Genomic DNA, 27,700 nt, shown 5'->3' on the forward strand with positions numbered 1-27,700 from the left:
TGAATGTGAAAGCACCCAGCCAACTTTATTATTAATGAAGCACAGTCCTAGTATCCTGTAGACTCTACAGGAACCACTACCACATGTATGCTCATCACAATGGACCAGCTCAGTCAGTGGTGGGACTTTCCACTTCACCTAGACTGGCCAAAGACACTTCATCTGAGACTATTTTGTACACTGATACAAACAAGTTTCATATTGCCCCTCTGACGAGCCAGTTACTACCCCTCTGACATGGTCAGTAACCACTCTTTGTCTTGTACATGTTGGTTCAATCAAATCATCTCTATACATCACACTGTCATCCTGACCATATCTTTAAGAGAGGTCAGGGGGTCCTGGTACCATCCTTCTGGAATGTGTGTGTGTGAATGTCCTGTGCCTAACACTTCTCAGGAATGTGTATGTTTTTGCAATACAATCCCTGTTCTTGACAGATTCTGAACGCCTGCATGCAGGCAGAGCTTGACTTCTGATCACAGCCTGTCTCTTGCAAGGCTTCACCACTGTGACACCGCACCCCATATTCATCATAGTGGTATCATTATATGATTAAGACATAGTTATAATGCATCTTGTACAAAATATGTACAGGTAAGGTATCTATGGAAAAGTTATGATTTGCTCAATATGATTATCTTATTTGTATGCATGTATCATTTTTGTATCTGGCATTATGAATATTGACTAGGTATCTGTATTTCAAATGTGCTTACTCTGGGTAAAATCCAGACCTAGCCTTTCAGGCACAACAATGTAGAAGCTAGACAAGTGGTGATGGCTCATCAACAAAGACAATGGCGCATGGAAGGGTTTAGCCTTCCTGAGAAGGCACCAGTCTATGAGTAATGTCTGCTATGACTCAGCAAGGCAGGCAAGGGCATGTGACCAGACCACATGACACTGAGCTCCATTTTGGTACCTATATTTTTCGACAAACTGGGTTGCGAACATAGCTTTAAACAAAGGATTCCCATCATATGGAAAAACTACATAAAATGAGGAGTGACATAATCTCTGGGCCTCACTCCCCACACAAGAGAACTCTTGGAAACATCTGAGGAAAAAAGACTGAACTGGGGGAAGTGCTGGTCTCAGGCTAAAGGGATTCGAACCTGTGTATGGAAACTTGGTGGACTGCTTGTATCATCAGTCAGGGTGAGAACTTGCTAATTCAAATCCTATCTACCTAGTATATTAGGCTTAGTTTGCAGTTTCTTGTTTGTTAGGTAATCTGCTTTGAGCTGTTTGCTATCTCTTACAGTCACTTTATTAACTACAGAAAGATAGATTTTAAGTGAGTATAAGAGATACACAGCTCAAAGCAGATTACTAAGCAAATAAAACAAAACACACAAACTAAGTTTGATTCACTAAAGAAACAGGATACAGAATGTAATTTCTTACCCTAAATGTTGAATTAGGCAGGATGAAGAGTTTCTGTAGCTCAGAGTCCCAATTATTTCTTCTTACAGACCAGAACCCTGCCTCAGTCTGGACTCTCCCCTGCCTTTCCCTTCAGGTCAGTTCCTTTGTTCCTCCAGGTACTTTCAGCAGTCCTCCTTCTTGGGAAGGCAATGGAGGAGAGTCTCGTTTGCCCTCCTCCCCACCCTTCCCTAAGATTTACATAAACCAGGAATCTTTTGCTTCCCAAACTTGACACTCCTTCTCCTTGTAGTGGAAAGTTACAAGAAGTCCAAGATAATGTTTAGTATCAGGAGACAAGACCACCTGATCTAGCACCGTCACAGCTACATCCCAGGAAGGAGAGAGATTAGTATCTTTATAGTCTTGTTGTGTCTTCCTAATGGCCCATCAAATCTGATGGCCTATCATCTGGTGGGTGTCTTCCCAATACACTCCCAGTTGTAATTATTACATAGTTGATATTCCTAACTTTAGATACAGAAATGATACATGCATACACATTGGATAATCACATTCAGTAAATCATAACCTATCAAATGATATCTTCCATGAGCCATCTTGCAGAAAGTATATCTCAGTTATGTCATATCCATATCATAAGCATATTTTCATAAAGGATATGGAGTGTAATGTCTCCATGCCTTGTACTAAAATTACTGCAAGAGTGTGTAGGGTGTGAGCACTGGGATATAGTCTGTCACAAGAGCCTGGGTCAGAATTGCCTTGGGAAACAAACACATGTACCTTTTGCCTAGTTCCTAGTCACTTACTGTGGACTTCTCTCCCCAAATCATGTGAGACAATATTGACCTAAACAGCTGAACAACACTCTGATTGTATCCAGTTATTTCAGTTAGTTGCACAATTTGGGGTGTGCTGTTGTTCACCATTTCAGATGGGAGATGTAAAAACAGTTGGCAGCATGTCCAAAAGCTTGGAGTATTCTCTCCTGTTTGATTGAACTGCACTTGAAGTTTCTCCTTCTCATCACGGAGGGGGCAGGGAAAAGCAAAAATAAAATAAGAAAAGACTATTTGAATAAATTGTCATTTTGTCAAAGTCCCCAATCAATCTGAGCTATAGTCAGGCAAGTCAAACTAATATCTGGTTATGGGACCAAATGGCCCTCAAAAAAGAGGAAAAACCCACAACAGAGAGAGGTATAAGATACATCCAGTTTCATATAACTAGAAATTCCAGAGCAAGTTAAAGGTGATGACTCAGAATCAAGACAAGAGATTCTCCCATTACATTCTCTTCTGATCCATTGAAACCTGCTTCACTCGTTACTATTGAGTTGTATCATTTACAAAACTTCTAGCATCATCATAATGGGGGAAAAAAACAACCTCTCCATCTGCAAACAATTCCATCTCAATAGGAAAAATCTGAGAAGAGGCTTTGCCAATAGTTGGAAACTGAGATTTGAACTCCAAATGATTATCCTGCATTTGAGATCCATTCAAATTCCCCTTCCAGGTCTGTGACACTTTCATCTCAGGCCCTAAATCACTATGTTTTAGGATCAAATCTAAGTGTTATTCCCAAGCAGAGGGCTGAGAACACTGAATCATAAGACACAGTGAGAGGTGGAGGTGTAGAAAGTGGAAAACATAAATTCTGGCTCAAAGAGAAAAACACTGCTGGAGTAATTCGGAAAGGGGGAATCCTTGCGACTCACCACTTCTTCTTCAGGTGTCACGGAGGTTGAAAAAACTTATTTTCCTATCCCTAATCCTGCTCCTTCTCTTTGTTATATTTATATACATTTAAAATGAGAAAAATGGTACAAAAACGTTTAACAGAACCCAGTGCAATGTGAAAACAACTGGGAATCAGACAATCTGTCCATAGTGGGGGAATGTGGTGACCAACAATTGCTTTGCAGTGGGAGGAAAAGTATATATGGGATGCACCAAATTTGTTTACACTAGGAAAAGTGATGGATGTTATGTCAAGTCTTCGCAAAATTTGCTAAATTACCATAACCACTATAAATGGACTATCTTTTTAATTGAAAAAAACTTTGTTTTTATATCAAGATCACTAATTGAAGCTAGCTAAATCCTAGTGGAATCAAGGCCCAAGTACATTAAACCTCCATGTCCCTAGTTGAGGTCACTCCTGGTTCCCCCACCTGGAGGTGACAGACATTCTTGTTTGAGGGAGACACACTTCCACAACATAGAACAAAGCAGTTGATCATAAAGACTCTGGGGTTCTCCCCAAGGGAGGATGTGCTACAGCAGGGAAAAGCAGACAACTCATCTGGGGGAACTGAAAGATCACAGGGACGCAAATTATGCCTTAAATTTCACTATGTGGGAATTAGTGAAAGGAAAACAATCTTTTCTCAGCTCTAGACGGGGTTTGTATGGTCTATCTCCCTTGCAGTATCTCTAATGATAAATAAAGGCTGTGTTCAGATATAAGAACTTGCCATATTCATAAAATTCATGGGGTCACTCTCTTCTGTGGATCCTCTGATGTCTAATAAGTTTTGAGCTCTGAGCAAAGGTTTTCCCGCACTCACAACATGCGTAAGGTTTCTCCCCTGTGTGGATTCTCTGATGTTGAATAAGGGCTGAGCTCTGAGAAAAGGTTTTCCTGCACTCACAGCATTCATAGGGTTTCTCCCCTGTGTGGATTCTCTGATGTTGAATAAGAGCTGAGCTCCAAGAGAAGGTTTTCCCACACTCACAGCATCTATAGGGTTTCTGCCCTGTGTGGATTCTCTGGTGGCTAATAAGGGTTGAGCTATCAGTGAAGGTTTTCCCACACTCATAGCATTCATAGGGTTTTTCCCCTGTGTGGATTCTCTGATGATTAATAAGGTTTGAACTACCCGTGAAGGTTTTCCCACATTCACAGCATTCATAGGGTTTCTCCCCAGTGTGGATCCTCTGATGTCTAATAAGCTGTGAACTCTGAGCGAAGGTTTGCCCACACTCATAGCATTCATAGGGTTTCTCTCCTGTGTGGATTCTCTGATGTTGAATAAGGTGTAAGCTCCGAGAGAAGGATTTCCCACACTCACAGCATTCATAGGGTTTCTCCCCTGTGTGGATTCTCTGATGACTAATAAGGGTTGAGTGATCAGTGAAGGATTTCCCGCACTCACAGCATTCATAGGGTTTCTCGCCTGTGTGGATTCTTTTATGTGTAGTAAGGTTTGAGCTCTGAGCGAAGGTTTTCCCACATTCACAGCATTCATAGGGTTTCTCCCCTGTGTGGCTTCTCTGATGGATAATAAGATGTGCTCGCTTACTGAACTTTTTCCCACAGTCAGTGCATGTGTTATTTCTCTCTCCCTTGAGGATAACCTGCTGGGCCATGGTATTCTTGTTGTGTTTCTGATTTCCCTGATAATTAACAGATTGACCAGTTTTCTGCATTGGTTGGTTTCCCTGCTGCTTCTCTGGCCAGTACTGACTCTCACAGGCTTTTTCCTGCTCACAACTCCTGGACACACTCTCTTTGCATCTTTGCAGTAACACTCCATGTGGTTCCACTTCCTCCTCATCTTCCTGCTGAGGATTCTGATCCATGGTCTCATTCACCATCCTCATTCACCTGGTGGGACAGAGAAAGAAAAACCTCAGAAACCAGAATGGAAAAGGGGAGAACAAACCAAAAGAACAGCTGGAGATTGAAAAAATTTCCCCAAACTCTTCTTTAAAGAGGAGAGAGTAGGGGATCAATTCTGCATCCAGTTCCCATCTAAACACTCAGGGAGAAGGAAGTTCAGGGAGGGAGCTACTGCCATGAGTTAGTCAGGATGGGTAGGAAGCCATGAGCAATATCTGTCCTGAGCATATGACACCTGCTGGAGACAATCCTGAATTCAGACAGCTCACAAGTCTTTGTTGGGAATCCCAGCTGTTTCCTTCAGGAACTGATAGTATTTGAGTTGGTTTAATGATCACTCACCTGTACAGCTGCCTCTTAGGATCTCGCTTTCCTCTGAGCTCTGGGGGAAATGGCTCTTCCTCACATACCATTCTCTAACTAATCTCACCCTTCGCTGCCTCCTGGGACCCAAGGAACAGCCACTCCTTGTGTTCTCTCCTCCCCTCCCCTCCCATTGCCCACAGCCCTCCTTGTTATCAGTGCTCCCAAATTCTCTGCTCCCCAGCCATTTTCACCCCATAATCCCACTGTCTCAATTGTTCTGTGGTCCTGATTCCCAAGAGCTCCTGCCAAAAATGTGTCCCATTTCTCCCTCCCATAGCTAGCACCCCTTTTTCCTGGAGCACCTGCTACCCAGTACCTATGCTCCCCTTACTCTAACCAGCAGCAATCCTTCCAGATCCTTGAGTTCCATTTCTTCCAGCCCTCCACAGCATCCTAACTCCCTATAGCATCCCCACCACTAGTGCCTCCAGCACTCCTGGCTCACATGAGCTCTTTGCCCAAAATCTTCCTCTCCCCACTTTCTGACAACCTCCCCATTATTATCATTTATGATTTCTGTTATCATAACGCCTAGTAGTGCAAATGGGACAAGGATCCCATTCTGCTGGACATTCTACAAACACAGAACAAAAAAGTCTTTGCCCCAAAATATGAGAATCTAAAGAATAAGACAAGAGAAGGATGGATACAAACAGACATGGGTTTGACAGAGATGACAATTTTCTGCAATATCCTGGACCATCCTTACTGAATTAACTTAAACCTTACTGAATTAAGTTTTCAGTATCCTAGGAATTTATTGTATTAAAAATATAAGTGTGTATGTATTACTGTAGGATGGTCTGTAACATCTCTGGGGAGGGGACCTGGCTAACAAAAGTCCTAGAAAGTGTTATGAGCACCAAAGGACTTTTTGAAACAATGTGCTAGATAAAGTTAAGTGGGATAGATTCCTAGGAAATACATGGGGGGAGGAGAAGGCAATGTCTCACCTCCACATCAAAGCTATGGAAGCTGCACCCTGAGGAGAAACCATTGCCCGCTGATCACCTATTACATGAATGTAAGTTCTACTCCTGGGAGCATTCTGCACCAAAAAAATAAAAATTCTGCTCACAGTATTTTAGAATTCTTTATATTTTGTGAAAATAACACAATTTAATCACACCAGTTTCAATTATTTTGGTAATTTATTTAAAAATACCTGTCAGCAAGTATTTCTCTATCAATACAGAGCACAAAAAGGTTAAGTAAATGGTTTTTGACAAAAAGATTAATTACTACGGATATTAATACAAAACTGAAATAATTCATTTAAACTAGAATAGAGAAATGTATTTCCAGCACTCCCAGAAGCAATGCAAAGTCTTGTGGGAATCAGGGGTAATGGAGGGGAGGATGGAGTGGAAAGTAATTGCTGGGAAGGGGGCTGGATGTTAATCTGGAGGGTTTGCGGGGGCGGGTGGGAGAAGTATAGAACAGTTGTTGATGGGGAGGATTGTTAGGGAGCCTCCCCAATGCGGACCCTGGCTGACCCCTAGTCTCTCTCTCTCATTCAGTCAGGCACATCTGCCCCTGTCCCCATGTGTCTTTGAACCCCCACTCAGGCACCCCACTCCCCTATGTGTCCCTGCACCTATTCCCCCATCCCCATGTAGCCCTGCGATCTCACTCAGCCACCCTCTCCTCTACCCTAGGTGTCCCTGCACTCCCTCCCCCTTCCCCATATGGCCCTGTGTCCCCACTCAGCCACCCCCTCCCATCCCCATGTGTCCCTACACACCCACTCAGCTACCCCTCCTCCTCCATTCCTATGTGTCCCTGCAACCCCTCTGTCCTGTCCCCATGTGTCCCTAAACCCCCTCTCCCATTGAGGCCCCACACCAGTCTGTCCCTCCCCACTAGGTCTTCTGAACCTCAGTCTGACCACTCAGCAGCCCCATGTGCCCATGCTGTCCATCCCTTCATAGCCAGTACTTCCTGACCCAGCCCCACAGTTAGCGCACTATGAGGAACCCAGCCTCTTCTCCCTATCTGCAGCAGGAGCTGGTCGTGCCAAGAGCGGCTGCTCTCTGTTCTGGTACCACAGCAGACCCAGGTAGGAAAAAGGTACAACTGCAGCACATCTCTGGCAGAATGTATTTTCTGCAGAGAAAAAAAATTCTGCACAGCACATGAATTCTGCAGAATCTGCAGAATTCACCCAAGAGTAAAGTTTAGAGGCTCAAACTGGATAAAAGAGTGACTCTCAGATGCATGGGTATGCTTGTTCTGAGCTAACAATTATGAGCTTGCAACCAGAAAAAATCCCAACAACCTCTTGGTGGGGTTTGAAGGTCTGTTCCAGTGCCTCAGCCCTTGGTGGGGCAGGGGTGATCTCTGGTAAACTTATTAGCATGCATATAGGTTTTACTATTCTTTTTAAAATGTTCACTCTGTAATCTTTTAACTTGAGAATCATTGTTTGCTGGGAAATGGCTGTGTGGTAAGTTAAGCAGGGGTAGTTACACTGTTCGTAGCCTCTCAGGAAGGAAGGCAAAGCAGGCCTGCTGAGGGGATCTGCCTTGCTGGGGAATTCACAGGGTAGGCAGGGAGCTGTGCAGCCTGGATATACATCTCTCTCCCTCCTGACTGTTGTGGGTTTCTACCCAAGAGAGGTGCTGGCTGGGCAGCCTGAGAGTGGGTGCCCTTGCTGGACCACAGAGGGGGAATACAGGTCCAATGAATACAGGATCTGAATAGTGACAGGGGGACCACAAGGAAACAAGACAAAATTTGTCACCCTGATAAATAATGGTCTCAGCACACCAGCACCCTAACCGTTGTCATATGTTTGAAGGCTTCATGGAACAAGGGAGTTATATGGAGGGATGGGAAGGATGATAACAAGGTAGGTCTGGGGATGCTTACATAGGCGCCAACTTTCTCCGGTGCTGGCGGGAGCCTGCGCCCCCCTGCCCCTGGCCCCACCCTGATTCCACCCCCATTCCAACCCCATCCCCAAAGTCCCGGCCCTAACTCCGCTCCCTGTCCCTATTGGATCCCTTCCCCAAATCCCCACCCCAGCCCCGCCTCTTCCCCCAGCGCGCCACGTTCCCCCTCCTCTCTCCCTGCCCCACGAATCAGCTGTTTTGCAGCGCTGGGAGGGAGGGGGGGGAGAAGCAGGATGTGGCAGCTCGCTTGCGGAGGAGGTGGAGGTGAGCTGGAGCGGGGGGGGAGCAGGGCGGGGCCTATGGATGCTTATGGGGAGTTCCTCCAAAGAGCAAGGAGCAGCATAAAAAAAGCACAGAACCATAGAAATGTAGGGCTCAAAGGGAGCTCAAGAAGTCATCAAGTCCAGACCCATGTACTAAGACAGGACCCAGTAAACCTAGACCATCCCTTACAGACATTTGTCCAATCTGTTTTTTTAAATTTTCAATGATGAGGAATTCACAATCTCCCTTGGAAGCCTATTCCAGAGCATAACTATCCTTATAGGTAGAAAGTTTTTCTTAATATCTAACATAAATCTTCCTTGCTGCAATGTAAGCTCATTAAGGACCTGACAGAAGAGACCTCTGAATCATTAGAGATAATCATTGAAGGTGTCTTCAAGTCAGGAAGGCCTGATGAAATCAGCCAGTTCCTTAATTATTCTTGGGTGTAAGAGAATCCTGAGCCATTGATGATTATCTTTGAGGACTCAAAGGATAGGAGATATCCCAAAGAACTGAAAAAAGGGAAACATAGTACCTAATTACAAAAAGGGATCAAGGACAGCCTAGGGAATTATAGACCAGTCAACTTAATTTTTGGTAACCAGAAAGATGATGGACCAAATAATCAAACAAATTGTAAGTGAAGAAAATAAGGTGAGATGCAACTGTCAAAATACATTTGTCAAGGATAAATCATATCAAACCAACCTAGTTTTCTTTGAAAGAGTAACAAGCTTTGTGGATGGGAAGAGCAGTAAATATGATATATTATGTCCAGGACTCAGCGGTCCAACGTAACCTGCGACCAGACTGAACGGTAGGGAGAGAGGCGGTTGAGGAAAAGGCGGGAAGGAGCTGCGTGGCTGACTGGCGCGTCACTCTCTAGCAGACCCTCAAAATGAGTGCTTTTGGCCCCCTAGATGTTTGGCGGATCCAGGTTGCACAGGTGAGTGGGAGGAAGAAGGGCGTTGATGACTAAAACTAGCTCCAAAAAGGCCACTGCACTGGCCACTGGCCGTGCTGCCACTGCACTGCTGCAGATGACAGTGTGGGTTCCAGTGCCCAATCTCACCAATGGGACCTGGGCGACAGGCTGAACTGGCCCTCTATGCTGGAGAAATCACCTCCTTGTGACTAGGGAGGGGGCGTTGACGCCTGTGGCTGTTTGCTGGTCGTGGCTACTGGCAACCACTGACCAGACGTGGGAGACTAGTGTCAGTACTGGGGAGAATGGTACCAGAGCCTGGGAGAATGGTGCAGAGACAGGGAATGCTCCCACTGTGCCAGCAATCATGACCGGTATCTGGAGGACAACCGACGAGAGGATGAGCGGTGCTGGGAGAAGTATAGGGAGCGTCGACCCTGTACCACTGAGTAATGCCGAGGGGATCTCGCCTTGCTCTGAGTGACCGATGACATGACTCAGACATGCCCCAGGATCCTCGACGCATTGGAGAGGATCGTCACTTTCTGTCTGGCGATGTTCCCCTGCCTCTTGAGGGGGTCTTATCGGCTGGCTTGCTCTCTTGGGGAGCCTTAGCTGAGTCCTGTGGCACTGGAGTCGTCAACGGGGCACATGTACACCTGTGCTTTCCCTGCGCCTGGGGAGTGTGGGAGGACGACAGTGCAGGCAGGGGTATGGGTCCCATACCACTCCCAGAGGTCAGTGGCAGACCTCTAGGGGGGCTGGGAGCCCCAACTGGGGAGGCACAATAACATGGCTCTGGAGAAGCATGGCAGCCAGGCCCGGGTCCCTTGGACGATGACCCTTGGGCCTTCTTGCTTGGTGCCAGGGAGCACTTCTTAGCTTTCTTCTTCGGCACTGGGAGGATCTGGGTGCCGATAGCGCATTGCACACAGAGGCTGAGGCGCTCATTGTGACCTGCCTGGATGGCTTGGAAGCTGGGCAGAGGGCGGATTCCATTAGGAGAGACCTGAGGCAGATATCCCACTCCTTTTGGGTATGGGGCCAAAAGTTTTTACAGATCTGGCATTGATCCTGACGTGCAACTCCCCCAAGCAATTAAGGTAGCTGCCATGGGGATCACTCACAGGCACAGGCCTATTGCAATCCGTCTCCTGGGCTTAAACCCAGGAGACAGGAGCATGCCCCACCTGGGACAAAGTCACTGCTGGGACCCTAACAACTAACTAACAAACACTTTACTACTTAACAACTACTTACCCACTACTGAGTACAAACTATGTACAAAGGCCTTAAGGCATAAAGTTCGTAAGAGAAAAAAATACTAGCTCTTGCTAAGCAAGGAAGGCACTCCAACTAACCACCACGGGTGGTAAGAAGGAATTGAGAGGGCATAGGGCCAGCGGCTCCTGCTATACCACTGCATGAGTGCAGCACTCCAGAGGGCACCACAGCTGAACCTACAGGTACCGCTAAGGCAAAAATCTTCGACGACCACGCACGTGGGCACGCACACACCTAGAAAGGAATCGACATGCGCAAGCACTCGAAGAACACAGGATTTACAGATCCCGTGGTTAGTTTGGTAAAGCAAACTGAACTCTGAATTCATTTTGGCAGTCATCTGCCCAGCTTTTCCAAAGCCTCCTCGACTTCCTCTGTCTCCTTGTCTAAGTCTTTTTCCCCTTGATGAGAGCAAACTTATGGCTGACATAGATCTGTCTAACTGGTTTTTAAAAACCTGCAGTGACAGGGATTCCACCACCTCTCTTGGTGACCTATTTCAGTACTTCTCAATCCTCAAAGTTGGAAAGTTTTTCCTAATATCCAACCTAAGTATCCCTTGCTGTAAATCAGGCCAATTACTTCTCCTACCCCAGTGCACAATTGATCACCATCCTCTGTATAGCAGCCTTTAACAAGCTGAAGACTTATCAGGTCCTCCAAGTCATCTTTTCTCAAGACTAAACATGACCAATTTTTTCAACCTTTCCTCACAGGTCATATTTTAGAATAGTGAGCTAGCTTTGTGAATGTTTAATTCTCAATGGATATGAATGAGCAGGGCATGATTTCATTTGTCAAGGGAGAGAAAAGAATTGTGCAATAATTTAGAAAGAAGATGAAGAGAGCCTGGATAAGGGTTTTAGTTGTTTGGATGGATAGGAAAGCCTGTATCTTAGAGATGTGATTGCAGAAAGAAAATGCAAGATATAGGCTGCATGGGAGGACCTAGAAAGAGGCCTGTGTTGCAGCATATGTGCAGTGTACAGACGTAAGTGACATAAAAGATGGTGGAGTTGTCTGCAGTGATACAGAAAGGAAGTTGGGGGTGGCTTGGGGGAATATCAAGAGCTGTGTTCTGGCCATTTTAGCTTTAGAACTTGAGCTGATAGCCAGACATCTGTGAGGAAGTGTCAGAGAGAGAGAGAGGCTGAGATTTCAGTTTTGGGAGATAGACAAGTCTGGAGCAGAGAATTACATCTGTGAGTTGCCAGCATAGAGATGGTAGCCGAATTTGTGTTTGTGAAGGAGATTACCAGAGATAAGGTACAGAGGAAAAAGAGAAGTGGACCAAGGACAGTGCTTGTGTAAGACCTGTAGAAAACTGGAGTGGGGATGATGATTGTCCAAGGACACACTGAAGGAGAGATCAGAGAAGCAGGAGAGGATAAGGGAAGATCAGATTTCAAGAAGATGACCGTGATCAGTGGTGTCAAAGACAGCTGACAGGTCAAGGAGGAGGATGGAGAACTGGCTCTGAGCTTTGCCCAAGGACAGGTAATTAGAGACTTAGGGTACGTCTACACTACGAAATAAGGTCAAATTTATAGAAGTCGGTTTTATAGAAATCGGTTCTATACAGTCGATTGTGTGTGTCCCCACATAAAATGCTCTAAGTGCATTAAGTCGGCGGACTGCATCCACAGTACCGAGGCTAGCATCGACTTCCAGAGCGTTGCACTGTGGGTAGCTATCCCACAGTTCCCGCAGTCTCCGCCACCCATTGGAACTCTGGGTTGAGATCCCAATGCCTGAAGATGCAAAAAACAGTGTTGTGGGGAGTTCTGGGTACATGTCATCAAGCCCCTCATCCTCCGTCAGACAATCGATTCGCGCCTTTTTACCTGGGTTACCTGTGCAGACAACATACCACGGCAAGCATGGAGCCCGCTCAGCTCAGCATCACCATATGTCATCTGGGTGCCGGCAGACGTGGTACTGCATTGCTACACAGCAGCAGCTAGTTGCCTTTTGGCAGTAGACGGTGCAGTATGACTGGTATCTATCGTCATCGTATTCCTCAGTGAGTTCAGTCAGAGGCACCTGGGCAGACACGTTTTGTCTCCTGTAGACTCAGTCCTGCTGGCAGTCCTATTGAACTGTCTTGACGATGATGGCTAGCAGTCGTAATATAGCATCTTCTGCCAAGCACCCAGAAGATGCCGATGGCTATCAGTCATGCTGCACCGTCTGCTGCCAGCCTAAGATGTAAAAGATAGATGGACCAGATTTGTTCTGTATTCATTTGCTTCCCCTTCCCTCTGTGAAATCAACGGCCTGCTAAACCCAGGGTTTTGAGTTCAATCTTTAGGGGGGCCATTCTGTGTGACAGTTGTTTGTGTTTCTCCCTGATGCACAGCCACCTTTGTTGATTTTAATTCCTTGTAAGCCATGTCGTCACTCGCCCCTCCCTCCTTCCGTCAGACAATAGTTTCGCCCGAAGGAGAATACCTGAGCATGTAACATGAGAACCCAGGAAGGGGTTGGAGGCCAGGTGACACCTTGGCCCCAGGATACTGAACAAAGGCTGTGGGAGGGGTCGCTGAAGGGAGAGTGGTGGGAGCTGGCTAGGGAGATAGCTAAGAGGCAGCCGGGGCTCTGACCTCCCAGAGGGGCTAGGGTGTCCGGGGACCCCAAGATGGACCTAACTGAGGGGTATCCTGTTGTCTGTGCCTGCAAGACCTGTCTTGGACTGTATTCCTGTCATCTAAATAAACCTTCTGCTTTACTGGCTGGCTGAGAATCATGGTGAATCGCAGGAAGCTGTGGGTGCAGGGCCCTGAGTCCCCCATACTCCGTGACAGCCCCTCACACTGTCTCCTGTCCACAGATGGGTGCACCTGATTGCTACATTCTCCATGCATTTAGAAAGTTATCATAGCAGACCACCAGCTGCACTAGATTTAAGGTTCAGCATTACTTTCTGGTTAAAGGAATTTACATGCTTACTCACATTGTCCTGAAATACACTGCTCATCATGTGGGTGCAGGACAGGGTTAGTATTCCAAAGATGGGGTTAATTGCTCCAGAGGTTCCTGTGCTACAGCCCTCCGAAAACAAGCTTTTGACCAAAATCACCTTGCTCTGATAACATTCTCTTGCACACAATTGTGGCTCAAAACTGTGGTGCTGATTATCCCCTGACTGCTAGTCACTTGGCATCTATCTCAGCTGGTGTACAGTGCACACTGCCTGTTTGGGGGAGCAGTACCAAACAAGTTAATAACTATAGTGCTTGGAACTTCAGATCAGCAAAAGCCAAACTGATAAGAACATAAGAATGGCCACATTGAGTCAGAAAAATGGTCCATCTAGTGCAGTAGCCTATCTTCTGGTAGTAGCCAATGCCAGAATCGTCAGAGGGAATGAACAGAAGGAGCTATTCGAGTGATCCATCTCCTGTCATCCACTGACAGCACCCTAAGTTAGAGGCTTAGGGTCACCCAGAGCATGGGGTTGAATCTCTGACGATCTTGGCTAGTAGCAGTTGATGGACCTATCCTCCATGAATTTATCTAATTCTTTTTTTAACCCAGTTATAATTACAGCCTTCACAACGTTCCCTGGCAATGAGTTCCACAGGATGACTGTGCATTGTGTGAAGAAATACTTCCTTTTGTTAGTTATAATTCTGCTGCCTATTAATTTCATCACATGACCCCTGGCTCTTGTGCTATGCGAAGGGGTAAATAACACTTCCTTATTCACTTTCTCCACACCATAGTTACACCCACACACACCCCACCACATAAGAGCAGCCAGGAAGCATCAGGGTGAGGGGAGGAAAAAAAGCACCCCCACTCCTCCCAGCAGAGTGAGGGGGCAGGAGTCTTCACATTCATCACTCACCTACTAGACAGAAGCTGATACAGGAGATGGAGCCCCCAGTTGGGTCCAGGGACAACTCCCTGGTGTGAATCACAACACCCTCATCATTGCCAGCAGCCAAATAGGAGGAGATGCAGTGTCTTCCCTGAGCTTCACTAGTGGGTGCCCCTTTATATCTCACAGCAGCCTCTGGCCAGTAAGTTCAGGCTCCAGTATTGAAGTCTGGTAAGTTTCCCTAGCCCAGTCCAGGGGGGTTGTTTCCTGCTTGACTAAGTAGGGAATTCCCACCCACAAACCATAGGGGTCTGTTTCTGTGATGCCTAGATCCCAGCAAACAGATCTCAGCAGATTTATCACACCCTGTCCCCCTCCCTTTCTCCACCTTGTGGCTTTCCTACCCCCTCCCATTTCCAGACCAGCCCCCTCAGAAGTGCCCACTTCCTCTGTATTTACTGCCCTTCTTCCTCCAAAGAGAACCCACCAGCAACTCTCTGATAATCTCTACCTCAAATGGCTCCACTGCAGCCATTTCCCTTCCCTAGCCCCAGGAAGGACAGAGCTGGATGTTACGCTGCAGCCTGCTACGGCAAAAAGGGCAATTGGGGACATGTCAGAACAGGAAATAATTTCACAGCACAATTCCCTCCAGGCTCTTTCCCTGCACACGGATGGTCTAGTGTGTCATGCAAATACAACAATTCAAAACACAGTAATGGAGGAGCAGGGGCTTTATCTACACAGACATCTGTTAGAAAAGGAATTCAACCAAACACAAAGGCCTGGTCTACACTACGGGTTTAGGTCGACTTTAGCAGCGTTAAACCGAATTAAGCCTGGACACGTCCACACAACGAGGCCCTTTCTTTCGAATTAAAGGGCCCTTTAAACCGGTTTCTTTACACCACCTCCGACGAGGGGATTAGCGATAAAACCGGCCTTTGCGGGTCGGAATTGGGGTAGTGTGGACGGAATTCGATGTTATTGGCCTCCGGGAGCTATCCCACAGTGCTTCATTGTGACCGCTCTGGACAGCGCTCTCAACTCAGATGCACTGACCAGGTAGACAGGAAAAGACCCGCGAAGGTTTGAATTTCATTTCCTGTTTGCCCAGCGTGGAGAGCACAGGTGACCACGCAGAGCTCATCAGCACAGGTAACCGTCATGGAGTCCTCCCAGGATCGCAAAAGAGCTCCAGCATGGACCGAACGGGAGGTACGAGATCTGCTCGCCATATGGGGAGATGAAGCAGTGATAGCTGAACTCTGTAGCAGTAAAAGAAATGGAAAAGTATTAGAAAAGATCTCCAAGGCCATGAAGGACCGAGGCCATAACAGGGACACACAGCAGTGCCGCGTGAAAATTAAGGAGCTAAGGCAAGCCTACCACAAAGCCAGAGAAGCAAACGGAAGGTCCGGGGCAGAGCCGCAAACTTGCCGCTACTACGCGGAGCTGCATGCGATCCTAGGGGGTGCAGCCACCACTACCCCAACCGTGTGCTATGACTCTCTCACTGGAGAAACACACAGGGAAGACGGTTCGGGGAACGAGGAAGATGACGATGGAGGTACTGTAGGTAGCTCACAGCAGCAAGGAAGCGGAGAAACCGGTTTCCCCAACAGCCAGGATATGTTTGTGACCCTGGACCTGGAACCAGTAACCCCCGAACTCACCCAAGACCCTCAGGGCACACAGGAGACCTCTGGTGAGTGTAACTTTGTAAATATTTGTAAACATTACAAAAAAAAAAGCAAGTCTGTTAACGTGTATGGGGATGGAGCGGAAATCCTCCAGGGACATCTCCAGAAAGCTCTCCTGGTTGAAATGGGGTGATTTTATTAAGGGGGACATTCAGAGGCGCCCGTTCCTGCTCTTCTGACCAGAAATGTTCCCCGCTGTTAACCACGCGGTGGGGGGGAGGGGTGAAGTGATCATCCCAGAGAATCGTGTGTGTGTGTGTGGGGGGGGTGGTTTACTTGTGTTTGTGCCGCATGTTAACCGGGAAACCGCAGCCCCCTCCTTTTACATTGAAACCCCATTTTAAATGGACAACCCAATTCATCCTTGATATGGGAAATGCGCTGCTGTTTGCAACCTTTCCCGCATGTTAAGAAGGTTAAAAAAGCCAAAACACTGTGGCCTACGATGGCTGCCTGCAAGCCGAAATATGCGACCTTGTAATGAAAGAGTGTACCCATTGTTCCCTAAAATGTGTCTTTTTTAACCACCTCTCCCTTCTCCTCCACCAGCCGCAAATGTTTCTCCTTCGCAGAGGCTCGTGAACATTAGAAAGAGAAAACGTAAGACGAGGGACGAGATGTTCACGGAGCTGCAGATGTCCGCCCAGGCTGATAGAGCACAGCAGAATGCGTGGAGGCAGTCAATGACGGAGATGAGAAAAGCCCAATATGAACGAGAGGAGAGGTGGCGGGCTGAATCGCGGGAAGAACAGAGCAAGTGGCGGGCTGAAGACGATAGGTGGCGTCAGCTTGCAGACAGACGGCAAGAGGCAATGCTCCGTCTGCTGGAGCATCAAAGTGATATGCTCGAGCGTATGGTTGAGTTGCAGGAAAGGCAGCAGGAGCAGAGACCGCCGCTACAGCCCCTGTGTAACCAACAGCCTCCTCCCCAAGTTCCATAGCCTCCTCACCCAGACGCCCAAGAACACGGTGGGGGGGGCCTCCGTCCACCCAGTCACTCCACCCCAGATGATCGCCAAAGCATCAGAAGGCTGGCCTTCAATAAGAGTTAAAAAGTTTTAAAATGCAGTGTGTCCTTTTCCATCCCTCCTCCCCCACCCATCCCAGGCTACCTTGGCAATTATCCCCCTACCTCTGTAAGGAACTAATAAAGAATGCATGAATGTGAAAAAACAATGACTTTATTGCCTCTGCAAGGGGGAGGGGAGGGTGGGGTGGGGTGGTTGGTTTACAGGGAAGTAGAGTGAACCGGGTCGGGGGGGGGGGGGGTTGGAGGGTTCATCAAGGAGAAACAAACAGAAGTTTCACACAGTAGCCTGGCCAGTCACAAAACTCGTTTTCAAAGCTTCTCTGATGCGCACCGCGCCCTGCTGTGCTCCTCTAACCGCCCTGGTGTCTGGCTGCGCGTAATCAGCGGCCAGGCGAGTTGCCTCAACCTCCCACCCCGCCATAAAGGTCTCCCCCTTACTCACAGATATTGTGGAGCGCACAGCAAGCAGCAATAACAATAGGGATATTCTTTTCGCTGAGGTCTGAGCGAGTCAGTAAGCTGCGCCAGCGCGCTTTTAAACGTCCAAATGCACATTCCACCACCATTCGGCACTTGCTCAGCCTGTAGTTGAACAGGTCCTGACTCCTGTCCAGGCTGCCTGTGTACGGCTTCATGAGCCATGGCATTAAGGGGTAGGCTGGGTCCCCAAGGAACACGATAGGCATTTCAACATCCCCAATGGTCACTTTCTGGTCCGGGAAGAAAGTCCCTTCCTCCAGCTTTCGAAACAGACCAGAGTTCCTGAAGACGCGAGCATCATGTACCTTTCCCGGCCATCCCACGTTGATGTTGGTGAAACGTCCCTTGTGATCCACCAGGGCTTGCAGCAGCATTGAAAAGTACCCCTTGCGGTTTACGTAGTCGGTGGCTTGGTGCTCCGGTGACAAGATAGGGATATGGGTTCCGTCTATGGCCCCGCCACAGTTTGGGAATCCCATTTCAGCAAAACCATCCACTATTGACTGCACGTTGCCCAGAGTCACTACCCTTGCTATCACCAGGTCTTTCATTGCCCTGGCAAATTGGATCACAGCAGCCCCCACCGTAGATTTGCCCACTCCAAATTGATTCCCGACTGACCGGTAGCTGTCTGGCGTTGCAAGCTTCCACAGGGCTATCGCCACTCGCTTCTCAACTGTGAGGGCTGCTCTCATCTTGGTATTCTGGCGCTTCAGGGCAGGGGAAAGCAAGTCACAAAGTTCCATGAAAGTGCCCTTACACATGCGAAAGTTTCGCAGCCACTGGGAATCGTCCCATACCTGCAGCACGATGCGATCCCACCAGTCTGTGCTTGTTTCCCGGGCCCAGAATCGGCGTTCCACGGTATCAACCTGCCCCAGTGACACCATGATTTCCACATTGCTGGGGCCTGTGCCTTGTGAGAGGTCTATGTCCATGTCAATTTCCTCATCACTCTCGTCGCCGCGCTGCAATCGCCTCCTCGCCTGGTCCGGGTTTCGCCTTGGCATGTTCTGGCTCTGCATATACTCCAGGACAATGCGCGTGGTGTTCATAGTGCTCATAATTGCCGCGGTGATCTGAGCGGGCTCCATGATCCCAGTGCTAGCTATGGCGCCTGGTCAGAAAAAAGGCGCGAAAGTAGTATCTGATGGACCAGGAGAAGGAGGGCGGGAGGGAGGGCCGAGTGACGACATGGCATACAGGTACAGGAACAGGGAGAAACACAAACAACTGTCACACAGAATGGTCCCCCCAAAGATTAAACTGGAAACCCTGGGCTTAGCAGGCCGTTGATTTCACAGAGGAAGGGGAAGCAAATGAATACAGAACAAATCTATTTTTTACATCTTAAGGTGGCAGCCGACGCTGCAGCATGAGTGACAGCCATACCAGTACGATGACGATGGGTACCAATCATAATATACCATCATCTGCCAAAAGGCAAGGGGCTGCTGCTGTGTAGCAATGCAGCCCCACGTCTGCCAGCCCCACGTCCGCCAGCACCCAGCATCGCCCTCGGCCTCTTCTGGGTGCTTAGCAGACAATATTGGGCAATTGGCAGAAAATAGTATATTATGACTGGTTACCGTCATCATCGAGACAGTAGCATGTCTGCCCAGGTGGCCATGATTGACAGCCACTCCAGTACGACGACGACAGGTACCAGTCATAATATACCATCACCTGGAAGGGGCTGGTGCAATGCAGCCCTACGGCTGCCAGCCCCACGGCTATCACTCATGCTACACCGTCTACCGCCAAAAGGCAGTTAGCAGCTGCTGCTGTGTAGCAATGCAGTCCCACGTCTGCCGGCACCCAGAGGACATATGGTGAGGGTGAGCTCAGCTGTGCTGAGCGGGCTCCATGTTGTCTGCACAGGTAACCCAGGTAAAAAGGCGCGAATCTATTGTCTGCCGTTGCTGTGACGGGGGAGGGAGGGGCCTGACGACATGTACCCAGAACCACCCGCGACACTGTTTTGCATCATCCGGGCATTGGGATCTCAACCCAGAATTCCAAGGGGCGGCGGAGACTGTGGGAACTGTGGGATAGCTGTGGGATAGCTACCCATAGTGCAATGCTCCGGAAGTCGACGCTAGCCTCGTACTGTGGACGCGGTCTGCCGACTAGAGCACCTAGAGCATTTTATTGTGTGGACATACACAATCGGCTGTATACAACCGATTTCAATAAAACTGGCTTCTATAAATTCGAACTAATTTCGTAGTGTAGACATACCCAAAGTGTCCAATAAGTTCTTGGAATGTACTGGGAACACCTGTTTTCTTTGAGAGGATGGAAGCAGTAACTGGAGGATGAAGGAATGAGTTAGGAAACTGAATGGTAAAGCAATATGGGCAAAAGTGATGAGAAAATGATCGATGTCACGGTTCTATGAGAAGGAAGGCATGAGAGCAGCAGAATAAGGACAATGGCTGTCCAAAAGGCAGACTTCAACCAACGCGGAGAACTGGTAGGTGAGGTACCAGGGGAATAAAATCTCAGAGGGAGAAAAGAGTTCAGGAGAGCTGGCTGGCAGTTCCTCAGCAACAAAATTAAAGGAGCAGCAGCAAAGGATCACAATGTGAAGGAAAGAAAGAAGAATAAGTGGCCAATATGGTTCTACCATAAGTTCTTTCATGACCAGAAAATAAAAAGGAATCCTATAAAAAGTGGAATCATGGACAAATTTCTATGGATGAGTACAAAAGATTGCACAAGCATGTGGAGACAAAATCGGAAAGATTAAGTCACAAAATGAGTTACATCTTGAAAGGGACACAAAAAAGGCAATAAGATAAGGGTTCTATAAATATATTAGGAGCAAGAGACCGGGGAAGGAAAGTGTAGGTCTTCTACTTACCAGAGAAGAAGAAGAGCTAATAATAGATGACATCAACAAGACAAAGGGGTTTAATGCCTTTTTACATTCACTAAAAAAATGTAATTGTGACCAGATACTTAATTATTCTTAACCAAGAGGGGGAAGGAACAGAAACCACAATGGGGAAATAAGAAGTTGAAAACATATTTACATAAGTTAAATTTATTAAAGTCAGCAGGGCCTAATGCAATTCATCCTGGGGTACCTGAGGAATTAGATGAAGCAATCTTGGAACAGTTAACAATGATCTTTGACAACTCCGGGAGGATGGTGAGGTGCCACAAGACTGGAGAAGGGCCAACATAAAACCTGTCTTCAAAAAGGGGAGCAACACAGGCCTGGGAAATAAAGACCAGTCAAGCCTAATTTAGATACCCAGAAAGAAAAATGTATTAAACAGCCAATGTATAAGCACCTAGAGGATAGTAAAGTGATGAGTTATAGCCAGCATAGATTATCGAATACAAATCATGCCAAACCAATCTAATTTCTGGCTTTAACAGAGGTACTGGCCTTATGGATTTGGGGGGGGGGGGGGGGCACTGTAGACATGACATATCTTGATTTTAGTAAGGCTTTTGACACAAGACCCCATGACATTCTCATCAGCAAACTAGGAAAATGTGGTGTACTTGAAAGTCTGTACTCAAAGAGTAATTTTAATGGTTCACAGACAAACAGGGAGGATGTATCTAATGCGGTCCCACGGGAACCAATCCTCGATCTGCTACTACTCAATATTTTCATTAATGACTTGGATAATGGAGTGGAGAGCGTGCTTATTAAATCTGCAGATGACACCAAGCTGGGAAGAGTTGTAAACACGTTGGAGAACAGGATTAGAATTCAAAATGACCTTTATAAATTAGAGAATTGATCTGAATGAACAAGATGAAATTCAATAAAGACAAGTGAAAAGTACTACAATTTAGGGACGGAAAATCCAATGCACGACTACAAACTGGGGACTAACTGGCTAGGAGGCAGTAGTACTCAAAAGGATCTGGGGGTTATAGTGGATCACAAATTGAATCTGAGCCAGCCATGTGACTCAAATGTGACGAAGGCTAGTTCAGTACTGGAATAGGTTATCGAGGGAGGTTGTGGAATCCCCATCATTGGAGGTTTTTAAGGACAGGCAGGTCAAACACCCCAGTGTTGGGGGCTGGACTAGGTGATCTCTCATGGTTCATTCCAGTCCTACAGTTCTCTGATTCTATTCTGAGGAAATGTTTGGTCATTTTATTACACCACTGACCCAGCCCACCCCACTAATACTAAACAGCCAAGACATTTTGAAACCCTCCCAGTAACTAAGTCTGGGAACCAAATACAAGAGGAGAGCAGAACAAAAGGAGTGACTTTGGGGGATTTCCCCTGACATTGTCCCCAGGGCAGCACACACCCACAGCCAGGGACACAGGCAGAGTCAGGAATTGGCTTTTCCTCTCCCTGCACTTCACCTTGTTCACTGGAAAATGAATCTGCCCAGGGATGCTGCAGTAAGTGTGTGTGGGCAAGTTAGAGATCTGGAATCTCTCTCCCCAATTATTTCTCCCACTGCCACTATCAATCTCTCTCTCTCCTTCTTCTCCTTGTGTTTCCCATCTCCTGTCCCGCTCGCTCTGGTGGGCAGACAGCCATTGCTGGGTGTTCACTCTCTTATGGCTGGATCGGCTCCTGCAATTGCTAAGGGGAGGAGAGATGTAGGATGAGGAGGGGCTGTTCCTGCAGAGTCACTTTCATGCCCATCCCCAGCACATTCCCTGAGGTCTCTATCAATCACCTGGAATATCTGGCTCAGATGTTGATGTGGGCAGAGCCTAGAGCTGGCCCATGGAGCTAATTACAACTGGAGAAAGTCCTCACTTTGTCTGGGCACAGAGGAAGCTTCACTCCAAGTCACTTCCAAGCCCAGACCCCACCAGGGAAGCAGCAGCTGCTCAGTCTGGGCTCCCAGATCACAACGCAGGCAGCAGCGTCTGACCCAGGAAGCTCAACCCCAATATCCTGAGAAGAGAGAGAGGCACAGTCAGACAGAGACTAAGGGCTTCCAGCCACTCTTTAGAAACAACCGAAACTCCCTCCCCACAGGGACATATCCTGATTTTATTTGCTCCCATGTTTATCTCATGTTGCTCCATGTTCTTCTTTGAAGTGTCTCTTGTTTAACACTGGTCTCAGTGAAACCAGAAACATGGCTCAGGAGGGAGGAGGTCAGACTCCTTTCCTCTTCCCTTATTCCCTCCCCTTCTTCTGAGGATTCAAAGCAACAGTTTTCCCTCCAAAACCTGCAGTTCCTCCAGTTTTGAAAAGGTGGAGCAAAGCAAAGTCTGTCGTAATTTCATATCAGTAATTGATAAATGGATAGGAAGTTATCAGCAGCCCCTGCAGCCATTCACACGTGGGGGGAGCCCTGGGTAATGCTTCTTTAACAGGAGAATGGATGTATGGAGGAGCCAGATTTTGTAAGAAATTTCCATGCCCGGTGACTGACAGATAATGGCCAATAGGGACCCACTCCAAGACAACTACATCTCAGCACTGGGCGAAGCAACCCCTCATGGAGACCATTTGTCATGGGGGTTTGGGAGCCAGATGCTGGCGAACATGGTGAGGGGAAAGTGAGTGGCTAATACAGCAGCCACTCTGGGTACAGCCTGGGCAGCAAGGAGCCAGTCCCAGACTGAGTCCTCATCATGTGCCCCGTGAGGAAAAGAAGAGGTTCCAACCAACTGTCCTGTGAGCTGCTGGGAGACACTGTTCCCCCAAACAGGGGAGGCCTCTGGCTTTGGTGTATATTAAATATGGGGCAAGTCACTTTCATGAGCAAACATTTTAATGAAGGGGGAAAGAAATGAGTCTCAAATGAGAGGAGAAAGTTGATCATTTAACTCCCTGCAACCGCCAGGATGGAGAATGACTAAGGCAACAAATTCCCTCCAAAACAGAAGGATTTGCTGCAACTAAACATGGGAACGTCTGCAAACACAAGATGCTTTTAAACAGACATTTGATAATTACATGGAAAAAGATAAAATTTGACAGCTGCTGTCTATTTTAAGTCATTAAAGAGAAAGGGGTGGAAATCTGGAGAATTTTGGATCAATTTTCACAAAGTAGAGCAGAAAGTGAAAAAATGTGAAGAATTTTATATTGATATTCAATAGTAGGTAAAGAGGTAAAAAGAGTGAATTTCATATTGTTATTTGACAAATTGAGAGAAAATGGGGAACATCTGCAAAACTTTTCTAAATATATTCAAAAATTTGAGAAAAGGTCAAAATGTGAGGATATTTTATGTTAATATTTTATTATTAGTGAGATATGGAAAAAATCTCAGGGAATATTAAATTAGAAATAGCTAACTAGAGAGAAAGGAGGGCAAATTTTTAGGCTATTCTCCTGAAGAAGAGATCTGTGTGTAATTCAGAAATGTATCTCTCACACCAACTGAAGTGGGTCTAATAAAAGATATTACCTTACCCACCTTATCTTTCTAAATGCAAAGCAATGCACATTGGAGAGAAAAACTAGAGGTACTTATAAACTCTACTGGGTGGTAAATTAACTGTCAACTGTAGCCCATATAGCTAGCTTTAGCATTTATTTTATGCAGCAGTAATGCAAGGGACCCACAGGCATGTTTCATGTACGACACCGGCATCGGCAGTTAGCATCAGGCTTGAGGTCTATGAACTCTGGCACAGATAAATGGCCTAAGGGTCACCTCTTTTTGTCTGTAAAGACACCAGCCAACCAGAGGAACATGAGCTAACACCGGCCTTCAGATAGAACATCCACAGATGTCTGACCACAGGAATTCCATGGCAACGTATTGACACACATGACACCAACATGAGATCATTAACACACTAACCTATAGGAGCACACCCCAACATTAGCACGGAGAGGAAATACAAATAAGGAAGAGGGGAGAAACCGCTACTGAACATGCATTACACCTAGCAACGTCAGCAGAACATATTATAGGCTACACAACCCAAGAAAGGGATCTGCATGTTGCTGTAGACAGATCAACGAAAAGCTCCACTCAATGCACAGCTGCCAGCAAAAAAACTAACAACATGTTAGGATTCATAAGGAATGGGATGGAGAATAACACCAAACATTTGTATATAAATCAAGGGGGCAGCCTCTAATATCCTGGGACCACCCTGGCTACTACAGCCCTGCACACAGAATATTTTATATCTATCTTTGAGAACTGGGGAAGAAATAGGTCTAAAAAGAAACATTTGATAATGAAAGAAAACCACACAGATCTGAAGAGAGTTTATATTAAGTGAGTGAGAGTAGTTAGACAGTTTGATGAGATTGTACATGGAAGTTCAATAAACAGACAGTAATAATTTTCCCCAAACACCCCTACACCATTCACATGGGCAGCAGGGAGCCCTTTGGGGAGGTGCTTTAAGAGGGTACGTGAGGGGAGTATGAAGCAGGAAAACTCCCTGGCAGTGGGGAGGAGGCAGCAGCAGGGGCAGGCAGGTGACTGGCAGCTGGGGGGAGCTGCGTTGGGCAGTTGCGGGTAGCAGTAGCCAGGACTGTGTAACCTTGGACTGGACAATCTCCAGTGGGGACTTTTTCCTCCTGTCCCCTTCCTTGCCTTGTTACTGGCAGAGAATGGCCACCCCATTCCACCCCAGAGGCAGCTGTGTCTCAGGGCTCTGCAAGCTGCACCCATTAAGCCCCTTCTCATTTGGGGAATGATTCAGGACAATTTCCCAAAGAGAGAAAATTTGCTGCAGGTCAAATGGTTGGGAAAATATCCCAAATCTGAGATTGTTAAATTAACACTGGAGAATTAAAGAGAAACTGGGGCAAAATCTGAAAAGGAGACTAGAGAAAGTGTCAATAATTGCTCCATCAGCACCGACCCTCCATGGAGCCGTTGCTGCTTTTACACCTGAGAGGAGACTTCCTTTCTCTGACTTCTGCCCATGGGACCATGGTAGGAAGTGGTGACCCAATGAAGCTGACTTGAGGCTGATGCAAGGTAAGCAAAGCCGAACCAGCCTCCCAGGATATGGGGTTGGAAACTGGTCCGGGAGTTGGGCCTGGGTTCCCCTACATCACGCTACAGAAAAAGCACCAGTGAAGTCAGTACAAACTACATCCCAACACAGACAGTGACTTGTGCACCCTGCTCCATACCCTAAGCACTGAGAGGGACGTGCGGTGTTTACATTCCCCGTTGATGTTTTTGATTATCTGGTACAAGGAGACAGTCCCCAGCCAGGCTCAGCCACAGGGCGTTGGACACGCTGGTGTTCCTAGATCAGACACTCGGGCCACGCAAGTGATCCGTTGCCCGACACCAGCCCCTGGACTCGCCCCTTGGCAGGAGACCCCCATCCGCCGATTACCCGAGGCGGGGCTAGGGGGGAATCTGAGACTCCCTGGCAGCGGGGGCGGGGGGAGCGGTCGGACCTGTTTCTAGGGGCGCAGCCCAGAGCCCAGGGCCAGGCCATGAGACCCCGGGGCCGAGGGACCAAGCCGCGCCCCCGGGACACGAGAGTTCGCGTTAGGAGCCTGAGAGGCCGGCGCAGGACCTGGGGGGCGGGGAGGGATGAGAAGTGTGTGGGGGGGGGAGTCAGGCTGACCCCGGTACCCTGCCTTACCTGAGCTGGAGAGGGCGGATTAGTTCCTGATTCTTCTCAGAGCGGAAGTAAGGAGCCGGTTGCTCAGGCAACGCGCGCTCGAATACCGCCGGAAGCGGAAATGGATCATCTGCCCACGCGCTCCCTCTCGGTGCACACTGGGAAGCGTAGTTCTCTCTGTCAAGCTCGGGCTTCTACTGGGGGAGGAGCCGTATACACGTCAAGTCGCCGTGCCCCTCCCCGCTTGCTGATTGGCGGAGAGACCTCGGAGCAGGGCGGGGCAGGCAGGACAGAGGTTCCGGACGAGCTCGGGAGCCGCAGGTTTCGCAGCCCCGGGGATCTGCTCCCGGGCGGGGCTGGACAGCGCTGGAGCCGTTTCTTTCGCGCTAGTACCGCCCATGGGGTCAGTCCCCGATTCCTCCTGCCCGGACCCCTCGGCCGGCTGTCCCGGGCGCACGCTGCAGCCGTTGAGATTCCCCCGCGCAGCTTTGAATCCCGCTCGCAGCCAGAGGCGGCCCCAGCCCCCTGGAGCCGGGGCGGGTTGTGCTGCGCAGTGCCCCTGGCTCTAGTGAGGATCCCGCCCCGGCGCTGCTCGGGGGTGGCCGATGATGACGGGGACCGGAGGGGGGAGGGGATCCCTGAGCCCGGGGGGGGGGGAGGTCCCAGCTGCACAGTCTAGGTGCCGAGGCTGCAGAGGGGCAGCCAGTGCCGAGCTCGCAGAGACTCGGGCAGTTGACACGCGGCAGGGACGCTGTCTCTGTGGCAGGAGAAGGCGGGCGCGATGTGTTTGGGATGCTGATGCTGGGCCAGTAGAAATGCTGGATTCAGTGAGAGACGAGGCAAAGGAGAGGACGGTGAGTGGCAGCTCCACACAGTCACCCAGTTCCAGGTACCCCGCTGCATGTTAAGAGACAAAAGGCAAACAGGGACCCAGCCCCCTGCAGTGTCCCTCTCCTGGGAGCAGAGCCCCTGGACACGTAGGAGCTAAGCTGGGAGTGAGCTGGAGGGTCCCACAGCACAGAGGCAGCTGAAGTCCCTCCAAGTTTTGGAAACTAGGCAATGCAGAGTGAAAGGGCTTTACACCCTACCCAGCTGGGCCTGGGGGCATCAGCAGCAAGTGGGGGCTGGGAGTGAGCTGCATGGGCAGCAGCACCACGGAAGACAGGCTGCCTGTGATCGAGGGGCCCGGGGAATATCTCAGTCCCTTTTCTGTAGATACGATGAACGCAGCCTCCGCTCCTGGGTCTTCCCCAGGGACTGAATATTTCTTTGCAAAATACATCTATTAGTAGTAAGATTAGTGGTCTCTACCTTTTTACGCACAAGGTCACTTTTTGAACTTAGGATCAACCCAGGATCTTCCTCTCCCCTTCCCCAAGGCCCCGCCCCGCTCATTCC

The 27,700-nt window shown here is 48.2% G+C and overlaps 2 protein-coding genes across 3 annotated transcripts in view; one reads left to right on the forward strand and one right to left on the reverse strand.

The window, feature by feature from the left end:
- LOC128822956 (zinc finger protein 501-like) lies at window positions 1-26,381 on the reverse strand. 2 transcript variants are annotated; one of them, XM_054004861.1, is made up of 3 exons: window positions 26,324-26,381; window positions 22,465-22,688; window positions 1-5,004 (listed from the first exon to the last, which is right to left on the reverse strand). In XM_054004861.1, the coding sequence occupies exon 3, from the start codon at window positions 4,998-5,000 to the stop codon at window positions 3,894-3,896; it is 1,107 nt and encodes a 368-aa protein (XP_053860836.1). In that variant the 5' UTR covers window positions 5,001-5,004; window positions 22,465-22,688; window positions 26,324-26,381; the 3' UTR covers window positions 1-3,893. The 2 variants fall into 2 exon arrangements, with proteins under 2 accessions (XP_053860836.1, XP_053860835.1); XM_054004860.1 differs by lacking the exon at window positions 22,465-22,688.
- A 594-nt stretch (window positions 26,382-26,975) lies between these two features.
- Window positions 26,976-27,700, forward strand: part of LOC128823378 (uncharacterized) — a 29,569-nt gene continuing 28,844 nt past the window's right edge. Inside the window, exon 1 of the mRNA XM_054005624.1 lies at window positions 26,976-27,156. The gene's annotated coding sequence lies outside the window, so the exon portion shown is untranslated. The remainder of the gene's footprint in view (window positions 27,157-27,700) is intronic.

This window comes from Malaclemys terrapin, chromosome 15 (genome assembly GCF_027887155.1).
Source record: "Malaclemys terrapin pileata isolate rMalTer1 chromosome 15, rMalTer1.hap1, whole genome shotgun sequence".
Classification (NCBI taxonomy): Eukaryota; Metazoa; Chordata; order Testudines; family Emydidae; genus Malaclemys; species Malaclemys terrapin.

Bases quoted from the DNA above. Each gene is read 5' to 3' on its own strand.
- LOC128822956 (XM_054004860.1), bottom strand. From the start codon at position 5,000: ATGAGGATGGTGAATGAGACCATGGATCAGAATCCTCAGCAGGAAGAT.